General features: G+C 45.5%; 2 protein-coding genes across 4 annotated transcripts in view; both read left to right on the forward strand.

Moving 5' to 3' along the window:
- FYCO1 (FYVE and coiled-coil domain autophagy adaptor 1) overlaps nt 1-20,687 on the forward strand; it is a 290,511-nt gene that overhangs the window by 38,488 nt on the left and 231,336 nt on the right. The gene's annotated exons all lie outside the window — the stretch shown is intronic.
- XCR1 (X-C motif chemokine receptor 1) lies at nt 16,923-18,206 on the forward strand. Its single transcript, XM_026717836.2, has one exon. The coding sequence runs from the start codon at nt 17,009-17,011 to the stop codon at nt 18,047-18,049; it is 1,041 nt and encodes a 346-aa protein (XP_026573621.1). The 5' UTR covers nt 16,923-17,008; the 3' UTR covers nt 18,050-18,206.

Raw genomic sequence — 20,687 nt, forward strand, 5'->3', positions numbered from 1 at the left:
CTGACAAAATTTAGAGAAGCAAGGCTCAAAGTCAAAAAAGAAAAATGCCAACTTGCCACAGACCAGGTTGAATTCCTGGGATACCTTATTGATGAAGCAGGAATCCACCCCCCACACAAAAAAATATGAGCAATTAAGGAAGCTCCCAGACCTAAAAACAAAATGGACTTACAGGCTTTTTTGGGTCTCATTAACTTTTATCATGTCTTTCTGCCACAGAAGGCAACAGTAGCAGAACCACTGCATAGACTCCTCAATAAAAAAGCCAACTGGAAATGGGGCCACCAAGAAGAAACAGCATTCCAAAAAATTAAAGACTTAATCACATCAAAATCAGTATTGATTCAATACAGCAACACACTACCTCTAACTGTCACCTGTGACGCTCCGCCCTTCAGAATAGGTGCAAAATGTTTAGCCACACACTACCAGATGGCAGAGAAGCACCAATTGCCTTTTATTCCAAGACGTTATCTAAAACCGAAAGAAACTACAGCCAACTGGACAGGGAAGCCTTGGCAGCCATCTCGGGGGGGTGAAACGTTTCCACGAATACTTATACGGTAAGACATTTTCTTTGATTACCAACCACAAGCCATTATTGGGAATCCTAGCCAGAGACAGGGCAACCCCCAATATCCTGTCCCCAAGAATGACTAGATGGTCAGAATTTCTAGCAGCTTACAGTTACAAACTCATTTATCGCCCAGGGAAAGCCATACCCCACGCAGATGCTTTAAGCCGTGCACCACTACCAGGTCACAATGACAATCCAGCTCCCACCACACAGACACTACAAATTGAAACAATGCCAAATTGGCCAATCACTGCATCAGACATTGCAAGGGAAACGGCTAAAGATGCACTGATGAGCCAAATATTGAACTGGGTGGGACGGGGTTGGCCGGAAAACATAAAAACTGAGACTTTTAAACCCTTGAAAAACCGGCAAACTGAATTATTGCTGGAGAAAGGGTGCATTTTGTGGGGAGACCGGTTGATTGTTCCTCAAAAACTACAAGAAAAGGTGCTAACCATGCTACACGAAGGACACCCCAGCATAGTAAAGATGAAGTCCCTGGCCAGAAGCTACGTTTGGTGGCCAGGAATAGATAAAGACATTGAAGCCTGGGTTAAACCATGTAACAAATGCCAATCTTCCAGGCCCACCCCCCCCCTCAGCACCAGTCCTCGAATGGGAGACACCCAGAGGCCCCTGGTCAAGAATCCATATGGATTTTGTGGGCCCCACAAAAGGTTATACTTACCTGATCATTGTGGATGTCTATTCCAACTGGTTGGAAGTCATCATCATGAGTTCAACAACAACAGAAGCCATCACCAAACGACTCAAAAAGCTTTTCGCCACCCACGGTCTACCAGATGTAGTAGTATCGGACAATGGGCCACAGTTTACAGCATTGGCTTTTGAACAGTTTCTCGTGGAGCATGGAATATGACATGCCTTGACAGCACCAGCTCATCTGGTGGCAAACAGTAGAGCGGAACCATGGTTCTTTTTACGAAAGAAGCACTAGAAAAGCTTGACGGAAGTGATATGCATGAAAAACTCAACACCATGCTCACCATTCAACATATAACACCATGCACGACTATGAACAAGAGCCCAGCTGAACTTTTGATGGGAAGAAAATTGCGATCTTACTTGGATAGACTTCACCCTACCTACAACCCAGAAAAGCCACCAGACTCATCCAGTAAGTACCACTCTTTCTCACCTGGCGATTTAGTCTATGCAAAAAATCTTACCAGAGAACCATTGTGGTTACCGGCAACGATTACACAAATCACTGGCCCTTGTTCCTACCGCCTAGAAACCACCGATGGCAGATCATGGAAACGACACATCAATCAGCTATGGTCCCAACACATCGAACGAGACACCGACGTTCTCTAAAATGCAGAACAAACACCCCCAGACATTAATTAAAAATCCGGAGGGGGGGGGGGGAACAAATTAATAAAGAAAATGAAAATAACCCGTTTACAAAACACCAACTGGAAACAGAGAACCCAGAAAGAAATAAAAATCACTTACCATTAGAAGACTTCGAGAAACAAGAGGAGCTGAAGGAACCTCAGGGGAGAAGCAGCCAGGCCGACTCGACCTGCCCGCACACACAGCGAAGAGACCACGCTGCCCATCCAACAAACCCAGACTGCAGAGAAAGACCAATCAACCCAAGGCACAACCGAAGTGGCATAGTCGAGGCACCCTTCCAGGAGGTTCCAGAGGGAAGAGTGGAATGGACAGCTGGCCTGTCCAAACCGGTGGAAACCAACACAGGGACTGAACTGTGCAGGTCAACAAGGACTCACAAGAGCCCTGCCTACCTGCACAACTACATTACGTTGGAACGAACCAAGAGGGGAAGGGTGTAGTGTATTTAAATAGAGACTTCTAGGGTTCCTATTGGTTAGCAAAAGCAACGATATGATTGGTTAGTAACGTTAGTATCTGATTGGCTGCCTATAGCGGCGGGAAGTTAAATAAATGTCATTGGTTGCGAGCCGCGGAGCAGCTGCTATAAAAAGGGCTGCTGCGGCTTGACTGCAGTTGAAGTTACTGATTGTTATTAAAGAGCTGAATTCAACTCCAGTCTGCGAGGCTCTTTACTGGTGACAGAACAAATTTGACATTCCCTATTCTGCATATGAGAAACAGATCTTAAAAGACAATATAGTTTGTTTAGTAACATTAATTAAGAATTGAGAATTAATATAGACAATATACTTTAAAAACTGTCAAATTCTATGTACACACACACACACACACACACACACACACACACACATATATATATGGTATTTAATGTACTGCCAAGAAATGATATGAAAATATGTCAACACAAACTTTATTATAGAAACTTTTGTAAATTTATTCTTTTAACATTTTATCTTTTGTAAACTTTTTAATATCTTGAATGTTAATAAAGTTTTGTTTTAAAATAAAAAAATACAAAATTGAATCACCAAAATACAAAGCCCACCTGATTTGTTTTGGTGACAAAGGGAGTTTGCAAAGCCTCTAGGTTTTTATGGTCTTTCCATACCTCAAATTGCCGTCTACTGCTCTCTAACAAATGCCGCTATGTCATTAAAGCCCACTTAATGGTGAAGTCCTCCTTCTCTCAAATGGCCCATCTTTGTTCAGTGTTTGTCAATTTCTTGGAAGTATAGGCACATGGTTGCAAGGCCCCCTCATGCTTGGCTTGCAGAAGTACAGCTCCAACCACACAGCCATATTGCTAGTGTCGGCCTGCACTATGAATGAATGTGTGGGGACTGGGTGCTTCATTATCTGCTCCCTAGCAAATAATGATTTCAAATGTTCAATGTTTTTTGACACTGTAAAGTCCATTGTATCAGTTGACCCGGCTGTGGCTTACCCGATAGATGTTTAGAACATAGGAGGTTAGTGAGTGACAAAGCTACATGGGCGAATTAGGGGATGAATTGTCAATAGAAATTGGCAAAGCCTAGAAAGCTTTGCAATTGTTTTCTTGTATGTGGAGCTTGCCAATCTAAGACCACCTGAAACTTTGCAGGATCAATGCCCTTCAATGATATCCAGAATTCGATATAGTCCAACTGCGTTTTGTGAAATTCACACTTTGACAATTTCACTACAATTTGGCTGCTAACGATTTATGAAGTATGGTCTGCACCAGCTTGACATATTCCTCCTGGGTTTTGCCATTTTCCACTCATCACCTGTCCACACTCACACTTGATAATTTGGCTCTCGTAGGTCTAGTTTTGTGAACATTCCACCGTCAGCCAGCTATTCAGATATCTTTCATTAAAGGAAAGGGATACATATGTTCTATGCATACTGCGTTGATCCCATGGAAGTCAACACATAAATGCAGGCCCCCTTCTTTTCCAGAAACAGGTGATGAGTGGAAAATGGCATTTAATTGTCCTTTGGGGAGCTATCAGAAACAATACAGGCACTGCTATCTGAGATCTAGCCAGCTGTATGAACCCTTGTTTGAGGTTTTTATCTATGTAGTGATGCATTTCTGCCAACTCTTGGGCAGTTATTGAATACATCTTGGGCTTTGGTAATTTTGCCCCTGGCATTATATTGATGGCACAATCAGTTGATCGACGTGGAGGCAGTGTATCACACACCTTCTCACTGAACACCACTCCAGATCCTGGTATTCCACAGGGTACGAAGGTAAGGCTTGAAGGAGGACTGCCAATGCTGCCAATGAAAGGCCAAATGGTAGGGCCTGGTATTGGTAGTGTTCACTGCAATAAGAAAAGTGCAGGAACTGATGGTGGAGGCCAAATTGGGATATGGAGGTAAGCCTCTGTGAGGTCTATGGTAGAGAGGAGATCGCCTTCCTGGATGCTCTGAAGAATAGAATGCAGTGTCTGCATCTTAAAACGCCTGTATGGGATGAATTTGTTCAGGAGCTTGAGATTGAGGATTGCTTTCTATCCCCCCCACCAGGCCTTTGGGATAACAAAGAGGCGGGAGTAGAAGCCAGACCTCCACTGCTCCAATGGAACCCTTTCTATGGCTCTGATGTCTGTCAGGTGATGGATAGCTGAGTCCATCAGAGCCCATTTAGCTGTGTCTTGAGAGGTCGGACAGCTAACAAAGAAATTTGGAGGGGGGAGAGAAACTCAAGGTGAAGGCCTGATGATATCGTCCTGATGACCCAGGCGTCCGTAGTTGATTCCTCCCATCTGGGTTTAAAAAAGGTCAGATAACCTTCTCATTTTTAATGAGAGGGGAGTGAATGCAGTTAATTAGAGCACCTGAATGAACGACCTCCTCCCCCTTGAAAGGGCCACTGATGTTGTTTGGGTTGCCAGTTGTTGTTTGGAGAACTGCTGTTGTTTGGGTTGGTGGTCCTGCTGTTGTTCCCGTTGAGGAGGATATGTTCTCTGATTGTGATTGAAATGAGAGGTGTTGTCCGGACGGAAGGTTTAAGGTCTGGAGTATGTGGTGCATCAAAATTCTGACCCCTTGGAAGAAGTTGACAGCACCTTTCTCTTGTCTCGGGTTTCCACCATGTATGGTTCTAAGGCTGTTCCAAAGAGGTTTTCTCCAGAGCAAGGGGCCACTGCCAACTTCCACTTATGTTTAGAGTCAGTCTGCCAGTTGCGCATCCAGAGAAGGCACCTGGCAGACACCGAGGAAGCCATTGCCTTTGAAGTGAACTTTGCGGAGCTTAAAGTGGCATCGGCGGTGAATTCAGCTGCCATTATTATTTTGTTGAGGTCCTGGTGGGACCTGACATTGGCACTGGGAACTCTGTCCTGAAGCTGACACAATCAGCAAATGGTAGACCTGGTAAAAAATGAGGCCACACTGGAAGCTTTCACAACCCAAGCTGTGGCCTGGTGTATGCGCTTCAGAGTTTGCTCTGATGTTTTGTCTTCCAGTCAGAAGACATCCTCCAGTTCCATAGGCGTGCCTGAGGAAGTGAAGGTGGCTACCACTGGGGAATCTACAGCTAGGAGAGCTAATGTGTTGGCCAAGGAGGGACTCACATTAAAGAATCTCTTGTCCTGAGACAAAGGGCGAGGCCCTGACAGGTGGCTGTCACATTGTTCCTTAACTAAATCCAAGAACAACAATGGGGATGGGAGAACCTCATTTCAGACTACCGGTTTTGAGAATAATGTGTCTCCTTGTCCCAAGGGGCTAGCCTGTGGTTCTGAGGTCACCTCTTCCAGGCTTAACTGGGCTGTAGCTAGAGCCTTTTGTAATAATGGCCAAAACAAGGAGGTTTTAAAGACAGCCGTAATGGAAGGCTGCTGTGTTTTAGTGTCCTCTTCATTGGAGAGGAAGGGATCTTTAATTTCCCCTTCCTCCTACTTCCTACCCTGTTCAGAATGGTATGAGGATACCCTATCATCCTGACCCTCCCAGGTAGAAGGATGGGGGGCATACACAGGTTCTGAAATGGGAACCTACCTCTGTAGAGGAGGGTTACCCTGACAGAAAGAAGAAAGGATACCTGGGCCACCCCCTGTGGGGTGGAATAGATGTTGGAGGCCCTTAGTGATGCTCTGTCTGACTGCCACTGAGACTACAGCCTGGATGTCTTGGGGCCTGTTCTCCATGGAAGGGCCTATGATTTGGGGCACAGACCCAGAAGGGATAAGGTTTGTATCCTCCCTATGTCTATAGACCCCTAGGGCACAGCCTGTTGAGGATAGGGCTTAGGGACACTCCAGGTAGGTGGTCTATAAGATGGGCCTGACGAACTCAGGTCCTGGGGAAGGGTCTCATCCTGCCTTTCAGGAAACCAGGCCCGTAGATGACTAGCAGGGCTTCCATCTGACCTCCCCATTCCTAATGATTGGTCGTATAGGTCAATGATTGTTCTTGCAATTGCTGAACATTCTTTGCGAATTGTTTTTCTAAGGCCACATGTCTCCACTTTTCTGCCCTAATTTCAGATTTGGAGGCCTTCTTGGGGGCAAGGGCCCTCGCCCTGATCTTAGCTGTGGCCTCTGTTAAGTTTGAGCAATGAGAGGCTGAACCAGAGCATGAGTGCAACAGTACTTTATTTTACAAATAAAGGGCTGACCGTGCTTGCCAAGCCTGGAACTGGCTCACAGCAATCAGCAGCCAGTTGGACCCCGCAGCCTGCTTTTATAGCTGGCTGCTGGGGAGAACCAACCAATGGGGAATGGGGAAATAACGCCCACACAAAGTGAGTGGACCTGAGTGAGAACTCCTTGAGTCCTCGGGACATAACACCCTTCCCCCAGATGCGAACACGCATAGTCCTTGAGGTAGATGGGGGTTTGTGTTGGCGCCCGGAGCGGCGCAACTCGGGAACATTGTCTGACTGTTCGGTATCAGTCTGTGACAGTTGAGCTGGCATAGTGTCGCCAACACTCTCTCTGGACTGGGCATCCTCGGAAACCACCGGGTTTGTTTCTGGGGTCAAGCTCTCGAGGGTTGGATCCGGTTGGTCAACTCTCTGGGCACTGTCGTCTGAGTTTGGGCTGACCGGAACGACCGCTGGCGCAGACTGGTCACTGGGTGCGGTGTGGCTGGGTGGCGGATGAGACGGTTCCCCTTCGACTGGAGACTCTGGATTCTTGTTTGCGAGGTTGCTGAGGCGCCTTCTGAGTTGGTCTATGTGTCTCCTCCAGACGCGACCATCCTCCAGCCTTACTCTATACAATCTCGGCCCGGTGACGGCGATGACCTCGCCCGGAATCCAAAGTGGGTCCCCAGCGAAATTCCTTGCGAATATCGGCTCCTGTAACATAAAATGTCTAACCCCGAAGTGGAAGCGAGGGGAGAGTCAGGGCAGTATTGTGGGTGCAGTCTATCTAATACAGTCCTCAGGCGCCGGCCCATCAGAAGTTCCGCTGGGGACTTATTGGTGACTGTACAGGGGGTTGAGTGTTGGCTCATCAGGAACCGTGAGAGTTTGTGGTGCCAGTCATCTCTGCCAAACCTAGCAAGGGCCTCTTTGGTGGTCCTGACGGCCCTTTCAGCCAACCCATTACTCGCAGGGTGAAATGGGGCTGTGAAAATGTGGCGAATGCCTAGGTTGGCTGCAAAACGGCTGAATTCTACTGATGCGAACTGTGGGCCATTATCGGAGACCAAGGAGTCAGGTAGTCCATGTGTAACGAACAGGCGCGTTAACACGTTGGTGATTGCTAGTGTGGTGGTCGTGGATAGCTACGCCACGTCTATCCACTTGGAATAAGCGTCCACGACCACTAGGAACATCTTTCCATGCACGGGCCGGCCAGATCGATATGGATTCTAGACCAAGGGCGCTGGCGCTCCCATCTGGTAGGGGTGGCGATGGGGGGAGCAGGACGGGATTCCTGGCAAATGCTGCAGGAACTTACCCAATTGACAATGTCCTCGTCTAGACCCGGCCACCACACGTAGCTGCGTGCCAACGCCTTCATTCTCACAATGCCGGGTGTCCCTCATGCAACGCTTCCAGGACTCGGGTACGCAGCGAGGTCGGAATGACCACTCGAGTGCCCCACAGAAGACAACCCTGCAAACTGGACAGCTCCTGCATGCGAGTCTTAAAGGGTGCGAATTTGTTATCAACATTGCCTCCCGGCCACCCCCTCCTCACCCAGTCGAGCACCTGGGCGAGCGTTTGGTCTGCCTTGGTTTTGGCGGCGATGTCAAGGGCGGTGATGGGCAGGTCCAACTGGGTGATTTCAAAAATGGCATTGACAGGAGCTGGGTCTTCAGCCGGAGCGGGTAAGGGGCAGCGACTGAGCGCGTCAGCGTGGGATAGGGTTTTGCCCGGGCGGTGGATAAGTTTGTATGAGTAGGCCGCTAGGAAAAGTGTCCATCTTGTCATCCGAGGGGAGAGGACTTGAGGTGTCTGTTTGTCGCCGGCCAGTAGGCCCAGGAGGGGCTTATGGTCGGTGACCAGTTCGAAGAAGTGGCCAAAAAGGAATTCGTGAAACTTTTTCACGGCTGCAACAGCTGCTAGGGCTTCCTTGTCTATTTGGCTGTAATTTCGCTCCGTGGCCGAGAGCGTCCTGGAGAAAAAGGCGATGGGGGGCCTCGGCGCCATTGGCGAGTCGGTGACTAAGGACCGCCCCAATTCCAAAAGGGGATGCGTCTGCTGCCAGTACTAAAGGAAGGTTGGGGTTGAATTGTATGAGCACTGCCTCTGACGTAAGTAGTGATTTGACGGCGTTAAACGCCTGGTCTTCTTTGTGCCCCCAGTGCCACGGTGACTTTTTGTCTAGTAATCTGTGTAGGGGTTCGGCTACTGAGGCTTTATGGGGCAAAAAGGATGCATAAAGTTTAGGAGCCCCAAGAAAGCTTGTAGCTCCGTTTTGGAGGTCGGTGTGGGAGCTTCGTGGATCGCCCTGACCTTGGACTCCAGGGGTGAATGCCAGAGGCGTCAATTTTATAACCCAGAAAGTCCACCTGTCTAGTGGCAATGGCGCATTTTTCTTTTTTTAACTTGAGGCCATGCTGTCTGAACCTCTCTAACACTGCTCGCACTCTCTGGAAGAGTTGGGGTCTGTCCCTGGCCGAGACCAAGATGTCGTCAAGTAGGGTACTACACCAGGGAGGCCCTGTAAAATCCGCTCCATGAGGGATTGAAAAATACCGGGGCAACACTTACGCCAAATTGGAGACGCTTGCATTGGAAGGCACCCCTGTGAGTGACGATGGTCTGCAGTTCTGCTGTTTGGTTATCAACAGGGAACTGTTGATATGCTTGAGACATGTCCAATTTAGCAAAAATACTGCCCGGTTCGAATGTGTGCAATAAGTGCTGAATGACGGGCATGGGGTGGCGCTAACTTGTAAATATTTATTGATTGTTGTCTTGTAGTCCGAGCAGATTCTCAGGCTACCATCTTTTTGAGGGTGTGACAATGGCGTCTCCCACTTGGCGAAATCTGTTGGCTCAATGACCCCTTGTTTTAGTAGTTTATCCAATTCAGCGTCTAGTTTTGGTCGAATAGCAAATGGAACTCTACGTGGTTTTAATCTGATTGGGACTGCCTGGGGTCAACGGTGAACGAGATGGGGTTCCATTATAACACCCCAGCTCCTCGCTGAACACATCTGCGTAGTCAGCGAATAAGGAGTCAGTGTCTGAGGGTGAGACAGCATGGACTCCTGTTAACCCTAGGCCGAGGTGGGGAAACCAATCGAGCCCCAATAAGGTGGGTAGATTGCCGTTAACTACCACTAGAGGTAGGTGGCCTTTAAAAGCTCTAAAACTGACAAAGAACTTGCCTCTGCCGATCACGGGAATGGCCTTCCCCTGGTAGTCCTTCAGACCGAACTGGCATCTCTGAAGCCGGGTAGTAGATAGGCTGGGGTGGAGTCTCTTGAGGGTGTTCCACGAGATTATTGAGAGCGCTGACCCTGTGTCAACCTCCATGTGGCACGGTTTACCTTCTAGGGAAACGGAGAGAGAAATTTTACTAACAGAGTGGCAAATCGCCTGGCAAGGCGGTGCGTGCGACAGTTTAATACTTGCCTCTGTGGTCCCGAGTGCGAGGACGGGGTCTTTGTGCAGCGCTTTGGGGGCTTGGCAGACTCTCGCAATGTGCCCCTCTTATGGCAGTTGTTGCAAACGGCTCCTTTAAACTTGCAGGTGGCCCTTTGATGTGATCCCCACAGGCTAGGCACAGGGTGATGTGCTTGGGTGGACCGGTGTATTCTTGTTTGGCCCCTACCTGCGACCGTCTGTCATTGGTGAGGCGATGGACATCGTTCTCATCGTTGTGGCCTTCCTCCGCTTCCACCTCTTCGGAATGGACTGGGAACGCTGCTAGCTTGGCGCTTGGGCCCTGAATTTCGGTGGCTGAGTTCGTTGCTAGCTCGGCTGCTAGGGCCTCCTCTACCGCTTGTGCGAGGTTGAGGTCTTTTTAGCTAGCAGTCGCCTCTGTAGGTTGAGATCCTTGACCCCACAAACTAATTGATCGAGGAGCATGTCCTCCAGGTATGTTCCAAACCCGCAGTGCAGGGCTGCTGTTCTGAGGGCGGCCATATATTGGTTGATGGTCTCCTTACTTGATTGCTTCCTCATTCGGAACGTGAACCTCCTGGCGATTTGCGAAGGCCTGGGAGCGTAGTGGTTTGTGAGGATCTCAAGCAACTCGGACCACGGAACGTTTTTCAATTCTCTCGGCGCCACGAGTGCTGCAGCGGTATCGTAAACGGTGGCTCCGCAGTAGATTAGGAAATAGGATTTTTCCGATGCTCTCCCGCATCCGACAGGCCGACCGCATCGATGTAATGATTGAAACGGTTCTTATACGATTCCCACTTCTCTTCGTCTGGTTTAAACGCCGGGAATACTGGATTGGAACTCATGGTGCTGGAACGGCTGGGCTACCTGCGGAAAAAATCTCTCTGGGACTACGAACGCTCATGAGTTACTAGTGATATCAGCTCTGGAGAGGTTTTTGCTACCCTCTCTTTCTCTCTCTCTGGTTACCACATTGGCTGCTAGCCGTTGGAGGTGTCTTGATTCGCGCCAAAAAGTGGGCGTTAGTGACTCTCTACAGCGCTGTGCTGTGATTCCTACTGGCTCGAAATTCAAATGACACCGTTTGAATTTCGCGCCAAGTGCAGAGCGGCTGCGGCTCGCAGCGCTTCACTTTCCCCGTGGCGGGCTAACAAGCGGCTACAGACGCTTCTAACTATTTGACTCAGACCGCTTTCTCTGGCTGCGGATCTGCGTTTGCTCTTTTGATTGCTCGTTTCGCTAGCTGACCGCTCTCTCTGGCTGCGGATCAGCGTTTCCTTGTCGCCAGCCGATCGCTCTCTCTGGGCTGTAGATCGGTGGCTAGTGACTCAGCGGTTGCAAGGTGCTTCTGGTAGCCATCCCACCCTCGTCGCCAGTGTTAAGTTTGAGCAATGAGAGGCTGAACCAGAGCATGAGTGCAACAGTACTTTATTTTACAAATAAAGGGCTGACCGTGCTTGCCAAGCCTGGAACTGGCTCACAGCAATCAGCAGCCAGTTGGACCCCGCAGCCTGCTTTTATAGCTGGCTGCTGGGGAGAACCAACCAATGGGGAATGGGGAAATAACGCCCACACAAAGTGAGTGGACCTGAGTGAGAACTCCTTGAGTCCTCGGGACATAACAGCCTCCCTGTTAGCTGATCAGACTCGTGGTCTTTTCCTCTTCAGAGTCCTTTTGGATGCCTCAGAGGCCTGAATGTGCTGCAGGCCTGATGGTCCTGGCTGGGTTTCCAATCGGTTTCCATTGCTTAACGAAGAACACCGGAGGTGCTGTCAGCTCCTCTTGAGGGTGTCTTCTGAGCTGTATGGCCAGTACAGAGAGGATCACTGCCTTGGGGCCCACTAAAGAATGGCACCCGAAGGAACTCATTCACAAAATGGCCACCCACCACGAGGCATGGGCCTTTGAGGCCTTGTAAGCGGATCTCCTGGGGCCTTGCATTGCAATTAGAGTGAATGGATTGCTGCCTTGCCAAAGGAAGATAGTATTTCCTATCTATCTAACAGCCTTGGTGGTTCAAATTGGGATCAGCCTAATTTGGTCTGTGGGACCATGTAGATGGCTGTCCATGAGATCTTGCAGTTTGGGGTCTCAAGAAGCTCGGGGAAGACTCGCACTGCCAGAACAAGCATGAGAAGCTGTTCGGTCCAATCAGCTCTTTACGAGCCACGCAACCTGGTTTTAGGAGGCTGCGCGATGATAATTAGCCCCAGTAAGTGTTCGGGAGAGATGAGCTCACTTTCCGCTGATGTGTCCACACCGAGTTGAAGCAACTGAAACGTGGAGCAGAGTGGATCCCCACTCTCCTCATGAGCTTTACTGGAGTCCTGGGAGCTGTTCGATGGTGTTTTATCGATTCCTGCTTTTCTGTGTGAGGAACGCTAACAACTCAGAGTCCAGAGACAATAGCTCTTATGTCCAACAGCTGAGTCGAAATGCTGGGGCTCTCAGTGCAGGCTAGCCTTTTTATGGCAGACTCAGCTCAATGTCATAAGACGGCAGAGTTATACCCAACGCTGGACTCTCAAGCAGCATGACGGAGAAGTGCGAGATCTGACTTCCTGTCAGGTTTCACTACGCAGCCAAAAATAAAGAACAGCACACTTTGTTCTTGCTAATGCTTTATCTCTATGTGGAAACATGGCACAAACTGACCAGCAACAAAGCGTGAATAAGTCAGATCTGCTTGCTCAGCATTGTCAGCCACTAATAAAGCCACTCTAAAGCTCCATCTCCATCACACCCAGTAAAATTAGCCACATAAGGGAAACGCTGCATTCCCCACACCCAAAATACATGCATGTAATGCTGCTGCCACCACCCCAAGTGATTTGCTGCTGAAAAAGGAATACACTGGCCACTTCAGATTCAAAATTAGCACCATTCTGATGATTGTGCATGTGCCGTCTTCAGTCCTCTGCCAAGAAGCACTGGTCAGCTGTTTGGCACTAGTTCTCCACAGTGACTCCCGCAGCAAGGTGGGTAAGTATCCCCCTGGAATGGCAGCCCTGTATTAGAAGGGCGCACAGGGCTGACACTTGGTTTGTTAATTGTATTTCCATTTTAAGTGTTTATTTTTCAATTGGCCATCCTTTTATATATACAGTGTAACATCTTTTTTATAGACAGTCATTTTCAAATCCACTTTCAGCTCTGTCTGTCTTGCCTGGTGAAACTTGTTCCTCTTCCATAATGTCTTAAAAGTAACTGAATATTACTGATCTCCACTCCTCGCCTACTTTCTTCACCACTCACTTAATTTTTTGAAAGTTGCTCTGTCTAGGGCCTGTGTGACCCCACTCCCACCCATGCTCTGATAATGAGACCAATTAACCCATGGAACAGAAGTTGCCTTCAGAAGTTGTGGAAGCTTCATCACTGGAGGCTTTTAAGAAGAGACTGGACTGTCATTGGTCAGAAATGGTGTAGGGTCTCCTGCTTGGGTGGGATGGGGATTGAACTAGATGACCTACAAGGTCCAGTTGTTAATCTGTTAAAATAAGGAAAGGGGAGGAAACTGGAGCCTATACAGGCTGACCTGGTATCAGGAAAGCTGGCGTCTCCCCCCCCCATCCCTTCAAATAGAGTCCACTGGACAAATGGAAATTGGTCTGGAGAAGAAAAGCTGCTTGAATTATCTTAAAATAGCTGAAAATCAGATTTTTTTTTCTCTTTTTGCTGTTATTCTGGGGGTATTTCAGAACATCCGGCTGGACACTACTTCAACCCTACTTCATCATTGTATACTACACATTGGGACTATTCAGAGGGCTAAAAAAAAGTGAATTATGACCAGTACTCACATTTATGACCGGTCCTCACATTTATGACCATCGCAGCATTCTTAACAACTGTGTCACTCATTTCACAACTGCGGTGCTTCACTTCACCACAGTGACAAGATAGGTTGTTAAATGGAGGTAAAACTCACTTTGAACAAACATTTCACTTAAGCAACAGAAATGTTGGGCTCAGTTGTAGTTGTGAGTTGAGGACCAGCTGAGTTTTATTTCCTTACACATAGGGACCATTCAGAGGGCTGAAAAAAGTAAATTAAGACAGGTCGTCGCACTTATGACCGGTTGCACTTTTGACCTCACATCTAGCCATGTCCATCCAGTCACATGACCACCTAGCTACACCCACCCAGTCATATGACCACATAGCCACACCCACAGAACCGGAAGTAAAAAAAAATTGAATCCCACCACTGATTCAGTTGCATCCCTAATTGTGGTCTGAGCTTGCTTATTACTGATTGCTCTCACTCAATTCATCTGATATCCCAAGCATAGATTTAGTGCTTATATAGGTAGTCCTCACACTTACAACCACAACAGAGCCCAACATTTCTGTTGTTAAGTGAGACATTTGTTAAGTGATTTTTGCTCCATTTTACAACCTTTCCTGTCACAGTTCTTAAGTTTAATCACTGCAGTTGATAAGTTAGTGACCTAGTTGTTAAGAGAATCTGGTTTCCCCATTGACTTCGCTTGTTAGAAGATCACAAAAGGGGATCCCATGACATTGGGACATCACAATGGTCATAAATATAAACCAGTTGCCAAACATCTGAATTTTGATCATATGATCATGGGGATGCTGGAAAGGTCATAACTGTGAAAAACAATCATAAGTCATGTTTTTCAATGCTATTGTCACACTAAATGAACTGTTGTAAGGTAAGGACTACCTGTACTCAGATAGTCAGATAACTTGTGTGTCTAAACATCTTATTCCAAGTATCCACTTATATTCATCCAATACTGCTCCAGCCCACCTTATCAACTGACTGTTGTTTTCTTACCAGAAAATTGTATGTGGAGGAAGGGGAAATAGAAAAAAATGCTTTCCTTGAGGTTTTTTGCATGAAAAAGGCAAGGACATCAACCAGTTGCTGTCCTCATTACTAAGGTAGAAAGGGCTTGGCAATCAGAGCAACAAATTATATGCTAGTATATTTTGCTGCTTCAAGAACTAAGGTTAGGGTTAGGGTTAGGTTCAGAAGTTCGACATTGCTATCTGGTTTTGCAGTTTCAGCCATACAGGTAGTCCTTGACTTACAAACTTCATTTTAAAAAGTGAGTTATGACCATTTTTCACATGACCATTGCAGCATCCCCATGGTCACATGATAAAAAATTCAAATGCTTGGCAACTGACTCATATCTATAACAGTAATAAATATTTATTACAGTGTCCTGGGGTCATGTGATCCCCTTTTGTGATCTGGCAAGCAAAGACAAAAACTAAGGACAATTAATGAGTGAAACAGCTTGCCTTCAGAAATTGTGGGTGGTCCATTACTGGAGATTTTTAAGAAGAGACTAGGTAGCCATTATCTGAAATAGTATAGGTTCTCCTGCTTGAGCAGGGGCCTGGACTAGAAGACCTCCAAGGTTCTTTCCAGCTTCTATTCTATTCTATTCTATTCTATTCTATTCTATTCTATTCTATTCTATTCTATTCTATTCTATTCTGAAACCAGATTCACTTAACAACCCTGTTACTAATTTAATAACTGCAGTGATTCACTTAACAACATGGCAAGAAAGATTGTAAAATGGGGAAAATTCATGTAACAAATGTTTCATTTAGCAACCAAAATTTTGGACTCAATTGTGGTTATAAGTCGAGGACTACCTGTACTTCAGTCTTGAAAATTGACATCTCATCCATATTTATACATACACATAAATGCCCGAAACACATTCAATATTATCTTTCTTGCCCTTAGTGATTACAGGGGGGCTTTGAATTCTTCTTGGGATATTTCTAACTGTGGTGCCATTGCAAGGGCAAATGCTTGAATATCAGACCTGCATATAACCAAAGACTTTGCTCTCCTATTAGCAATTTATTAACAAATGTTGCCTTCCAGTTCAAGAAATAAATGTTGCCAACCTGATCCACACTTGCGCTTCTTTGCATTTCTCTCGTGTACCTGTTGACTGAGGTTATTGTACTCTGCTCGCTATATGGTGATCCAACTTCTTCTCTGTGCAGAAAGCCGTAAGATACTTGTCCCAAGAGTCCTCTACAACTCTGTTCTTGAACTTGACAGAATAGCTCTTTCTTTTTGCACTCATCTTCTAAGGGGGTCAAAATAAAATTCCCTTTAAATCTATCATTAAGTCAGGGGTCTCAAACTTGATTTCATTGAGGGTTAGGTTTAGGAGTGGGTGGCTTGGCTGCAGGAGCCCTGAAGTAAGCTAATGTGCATATCAGGCAGCTCCATTCCCTCCTCACCTGCCTTACCTTGTCTTCCACTACCCCTTGCCTCACCTCATGGCCTCAGCACTGGTGTACCGCTCAGCCTCCATTGTGGCTGTGAGCAAGCAGAAGAAGTGGAATGGCAGCCATGCGGGGTCTTGCTGGAAGGGGCTGTTAGAGCTGTTGTCACAACGCGAGGCAGGCTTTGCAGCATGAATGATCTGGTTGAGGGGGCCCTGAGGTAAACCAGTGTGGGGCATGTGGGACAGCTCTACCCCCTGCCTTGCCTCATGACCATGGCACCAGCACATTGCTCAGCCTCCTGCTCCATTGTGGCCACAAGCAAGCAGAAGAACTGGACCAGCAGCCATGTGGGCTCCTGCTGTAAGTGGCTGCTGGTGCTGCCGCCACGAGGCAGTTGTTGGGGCATGGATAGCCTGGTTATGGGGGCCATGAGGTAAGCCAGTGAGCGTGTGGGGCAGCTTCACCCCCTCTTTTCACCTCATGTCTGTGACAGAATGGGTGGCCAGCTGGCTGTGTAGATGGTTAAGTAGGGCGTATTTGGGGAGCAGGGCTTATATTTGGCACTCAGGCAAAAACCATGCTAGGATTTATTTTTGGGATAGCTCTTATTTTTGGGGAAACACATTATTAGAATTTCAGAGATGAGTGCATAGCAGGTGATTGAATAATTTCCTTCCTCTTTTCTTTGTTCTGCTATTACCAATACTTTTTAGCCTGTTTGTTTCAGAAGTACTCCTCACAGTTGCAGAAGTGAGAAAACTTGCAACAAATCGCAATGACTAACCTAACAGATGATAATCAATGGACCTCAAATTCAACATTTTATGATTATACCCCAATAGAAACAAATTATTGCAATATGGATGAGACCTCCAGGTTCAGTGCTATGTTTACTTGCATCCTTTATTCTCTGATTTTCTTCTTCAGCTTGGTAGGAAATAGCCTTGTCTTGTGGATCGTGATGAAATATGAAAACCTCAAATCTTTAACAAACCTCTTCATCCTGAATCTTTGCATCACTGACTTGATCTTCTCATGCACTCTGCCTTTCTGGATTATATATCATTATTATGGATGGATTTTTGGTGATTTTCTCTGCAAAGCAGTAAGTGCTATCTTTTCTATCAGCTACTATGGTGGTGTCATCTTTCTCACTATCATGACTATTCTGCGGTACCTGGCTGTGGTTGATCCCTTATCAACCATGAGAACACAGACCAAAAAATGTAGCATTCTGGTGAGCATGACCATTTGGAGCAGCAGTATAATGGTTGCAGTACCTGAGATCATTTTTACTGAAGTCATAATTGATAACAATGGCAAACAACACTGTGAGTATGAAGAGTCATTCATCTGGAAACTAATAGAGATGAGCCTGCAAGTGACATTTTTCCTCCTGTCTTTTCTTGTTATAGTAGCTTGTTACATTGGGATGCTTAAAATTTTGCTTAGAACTCGATCTCAGAGGAAGTACAGAACTGTGAGACTCATATTTGCTATTGTGGTTGTCTTTTTCCTGAGTTGGGCTCCTTACAATGTGTTTAACTTTGTGTACGTTTTGTCTATTCAACTTGTCATCAAGCCAGAATGTCAAACTCGCAATCATATCTTTTTTGCTTTTGATATCAGTCGCAAAGTGGCCTACTGTCACTGCTGCATCAACCCAATCCTCTATGTCTTTGTTGGAGTGAAATTCAGAAGGCACCTAAAACTCCTGTACAAACAATTGTCCCCTTGTCATAGTAGAATCTCTCCCTCCAGCCCAAGAATGCATTCATCTCACTTGGGTCCATATGATGATGCATCCATATACTGAAGCAAAGATTCCGAGATGCAAAGCAAGACAACCAATATGAGAAGCTAAACAGAATAACTGACAAGCTCTCCAGTTATTCAAAGTGTATCTAATTTTTCTGGTTGTTTTCACTGAATTTTCTGCCTTACTAGCAAAAAAAGATTTTTTTTCAAAATAGACTATCAGACATTTTCTCTTGATTTAGCCTTCTTTCAAATTAGAAATGAAAGGTGCACTGTTTTATGTAATGTCAATATATTTATGTTTTTAAGATAGTATAATGGTTTTAATCTTTGCAATATTATAATGATTTACAAATCAATATACTGTTATGTAGAACTTGACCTGCTAACATTATTTGAAATGTATGTTGAATGAGAAGAATTAAATTGTCCAAAGGCATGAACTGCCTTCTAACCTTAATGGATTTAGAGAAAGCATGATGACATAAAAATGGGAAGACTGAATGCATATAGGATAGTTATAAATAGAAGATAATAAATAGAACTCCCCTCCTCCAATTCCATTAAGATTCAGTGAAAGAAATAGATTTATTTCCAAATGAGAATATTTTCTTAAAGCCTCTTAAAATGAAATCTGATAAAGAATTAGCTACAAATATATAACATGATTGAAATGTGCAATTTATTGATTCTTTAATAGGCTTGTCAACCTGAAAGCATTATAATATTTTAAAATCAATATAGTCCCAAAAGTCCTCAGTGATCCTTTATACATGACCAATAGTCATTAACCATTCTTGAATCCATAACAATTATATATTTTGAATTATGATTTTTTTAAATCTCAAAATCTATAATTATTTAATATTTACTTCTGCAATTAATAATTTATGTCTTTATGATTTCTGAAATAATTTCTTTCTTGTATTACCCATAAGTGGAATGCTGATTTGCCCATCTTCCTAATAAAGTTATTCATAAACATGTATGATTTTAAAGACTTCTAAATAGCTACCTTGGCAAAACTATTTCCTCATCACAATTACTGACAACAGCATTTCAACCTAAGTAAGAATGTAGGATTGTATTTCATACTTCAAGACCTAAACAGCAAAACAGTTTATTCTGGGAAGAAGCAAAATTCACAAAAATTAAAGGTGTATTTCAATCAGGCTTATAGAAAACAATGTACATTAGAAAGTGTGATGTGGTTATTTTATTCTACCTTGCTACAATTAAAATATTTCTGTATATAACAATATGGACACCAGGGGTGAGATTCAAATTTCTTAACAACCAGTTCTGTGGGCATGGCCTAATTTGTGGGTGCGGCTTGGTGGTCATGTGACTGGGTGGATCAAAAGATAGAAACTCACTTTAACAATGCTCTAACAATGCGGGGTTGGACTAGATGACCTCTGAGGTCCCTTCCAGCCCTGGATTGCTGTGCTGTTTCAAAGCACCCTCTGAAGCATCTAGTGCCAAGGTTTGTGGTCCTTCCTTCCTCTCCTTTCTCTTGCCCTCCCTCCCTCCCTCTTTCTATCCATCTGTCTATCCATCCATATCTCATTCACATTCCTTTCCTTTCCCTCTATCTCCCTTCCCTCCCTTTCTTTCTCTCATTCGTCCCTCTTTCTTTTTCTTCTTCCTTTTAAGAGAAAGAAAGAAAGAAAGAAAGAAAGAAAGAAAGAAAGAAAGAAAGAAAGAAAGAAAGAAAGAAAGAAAGAAAGAAAGAAAGAAAGAAAGCTACCATGTACAGGTGAAACTTGAAAAATCAGAATATCATGCAAAAGTTCATTTATTTCAGTAATGCAACTTAAAAGGTGAAACTAATATATGAGATAGACTCATTATTTGCAAAGCAAGATAGTTCAAGCCGTGATTTGTCATAATTGTGATGATTATGGCTTACAGCTCATGAAAACCCCAAATCCACAATCTCAGAAAATTAGAATATTACTTGCAATCAATAAAACAAGGATTGCACATATAACAATATTGGACCTCTGAAAAGTATAAGCATGCATAAAGTATAAGCACTCAGTACTTGGTTTGGGCCCCTTTTGCAGCAATTACTGCCTCAATGCAGCATGGCATGGAAGCTATCAGCCTGTGGCTACTGCTGAGGTGTTATGGAAGACCAGGATGCTTCAATAGCGGCCTTCAGCTCTTCTGCATTGTTCAGTCTCATGTCTCTCATTTTTCTCTTGGCAATGCTCCATAGATTGTTGCTGGCCAATCAAGCACAGTAATCCCATGGTCACTGAACCAGGTTTGGGTGCTTTTGGCAGTGTGGGCAGGTGCCAAGTCCTGCTGGAAAATGAAGTGACCATCCTCATAAAGCTCGTCTGTGGAAGGAAGCATGAAGTGCTCCAAAATCTCCTGGTGGATGGCTATGTTGACCCTGGTCTTAATAAAGCACAATGGACCAACACCAGCAGATGACATGGCTCCCCAAATCAACACAGACTGTGGAAACTTCACACTGGACTTCAAGCATCTTGCAGTGTGTGCCTCTCCATTCTTCCTCCAGACTCTGGGTCCTTGGTTCCCAAATGAGATGCAAAAGTTGCTCTCATCAGAAAAGAGGACTTTGGACCACTGAGCAACAGACCAGGTCTGTTTTTCTTTAGCTCAGGTAAGATGCTTCTGACGTTTGTTGTTCAGGAGCGGCTTGACAAGAGGAATACAACATT

This window comes from Pseudonaja textilis, chromosome Z, assembly GCF_049901715.1.
Source record: "Pseudonaja textilis isolate UNSWEBS1 chromosome Z, rPseTex1.2, whole genome shotgun sequence".
Lineage (NCBI taxonomy): Eukaryota > Metazoa > Chordata > Lepidosauria > Squamata > Elapidae > Pseudonaja > Pseudonaja textilis.

Excerpts from the sequence above, each read along its gene's own strand:
- XCR1 (XM_026717836.2), top strand. The coding sequence starts at position 17,009 with ATGACTAACCTAACAGATGATAATCAATGGACCTCAAATTCAACATTT.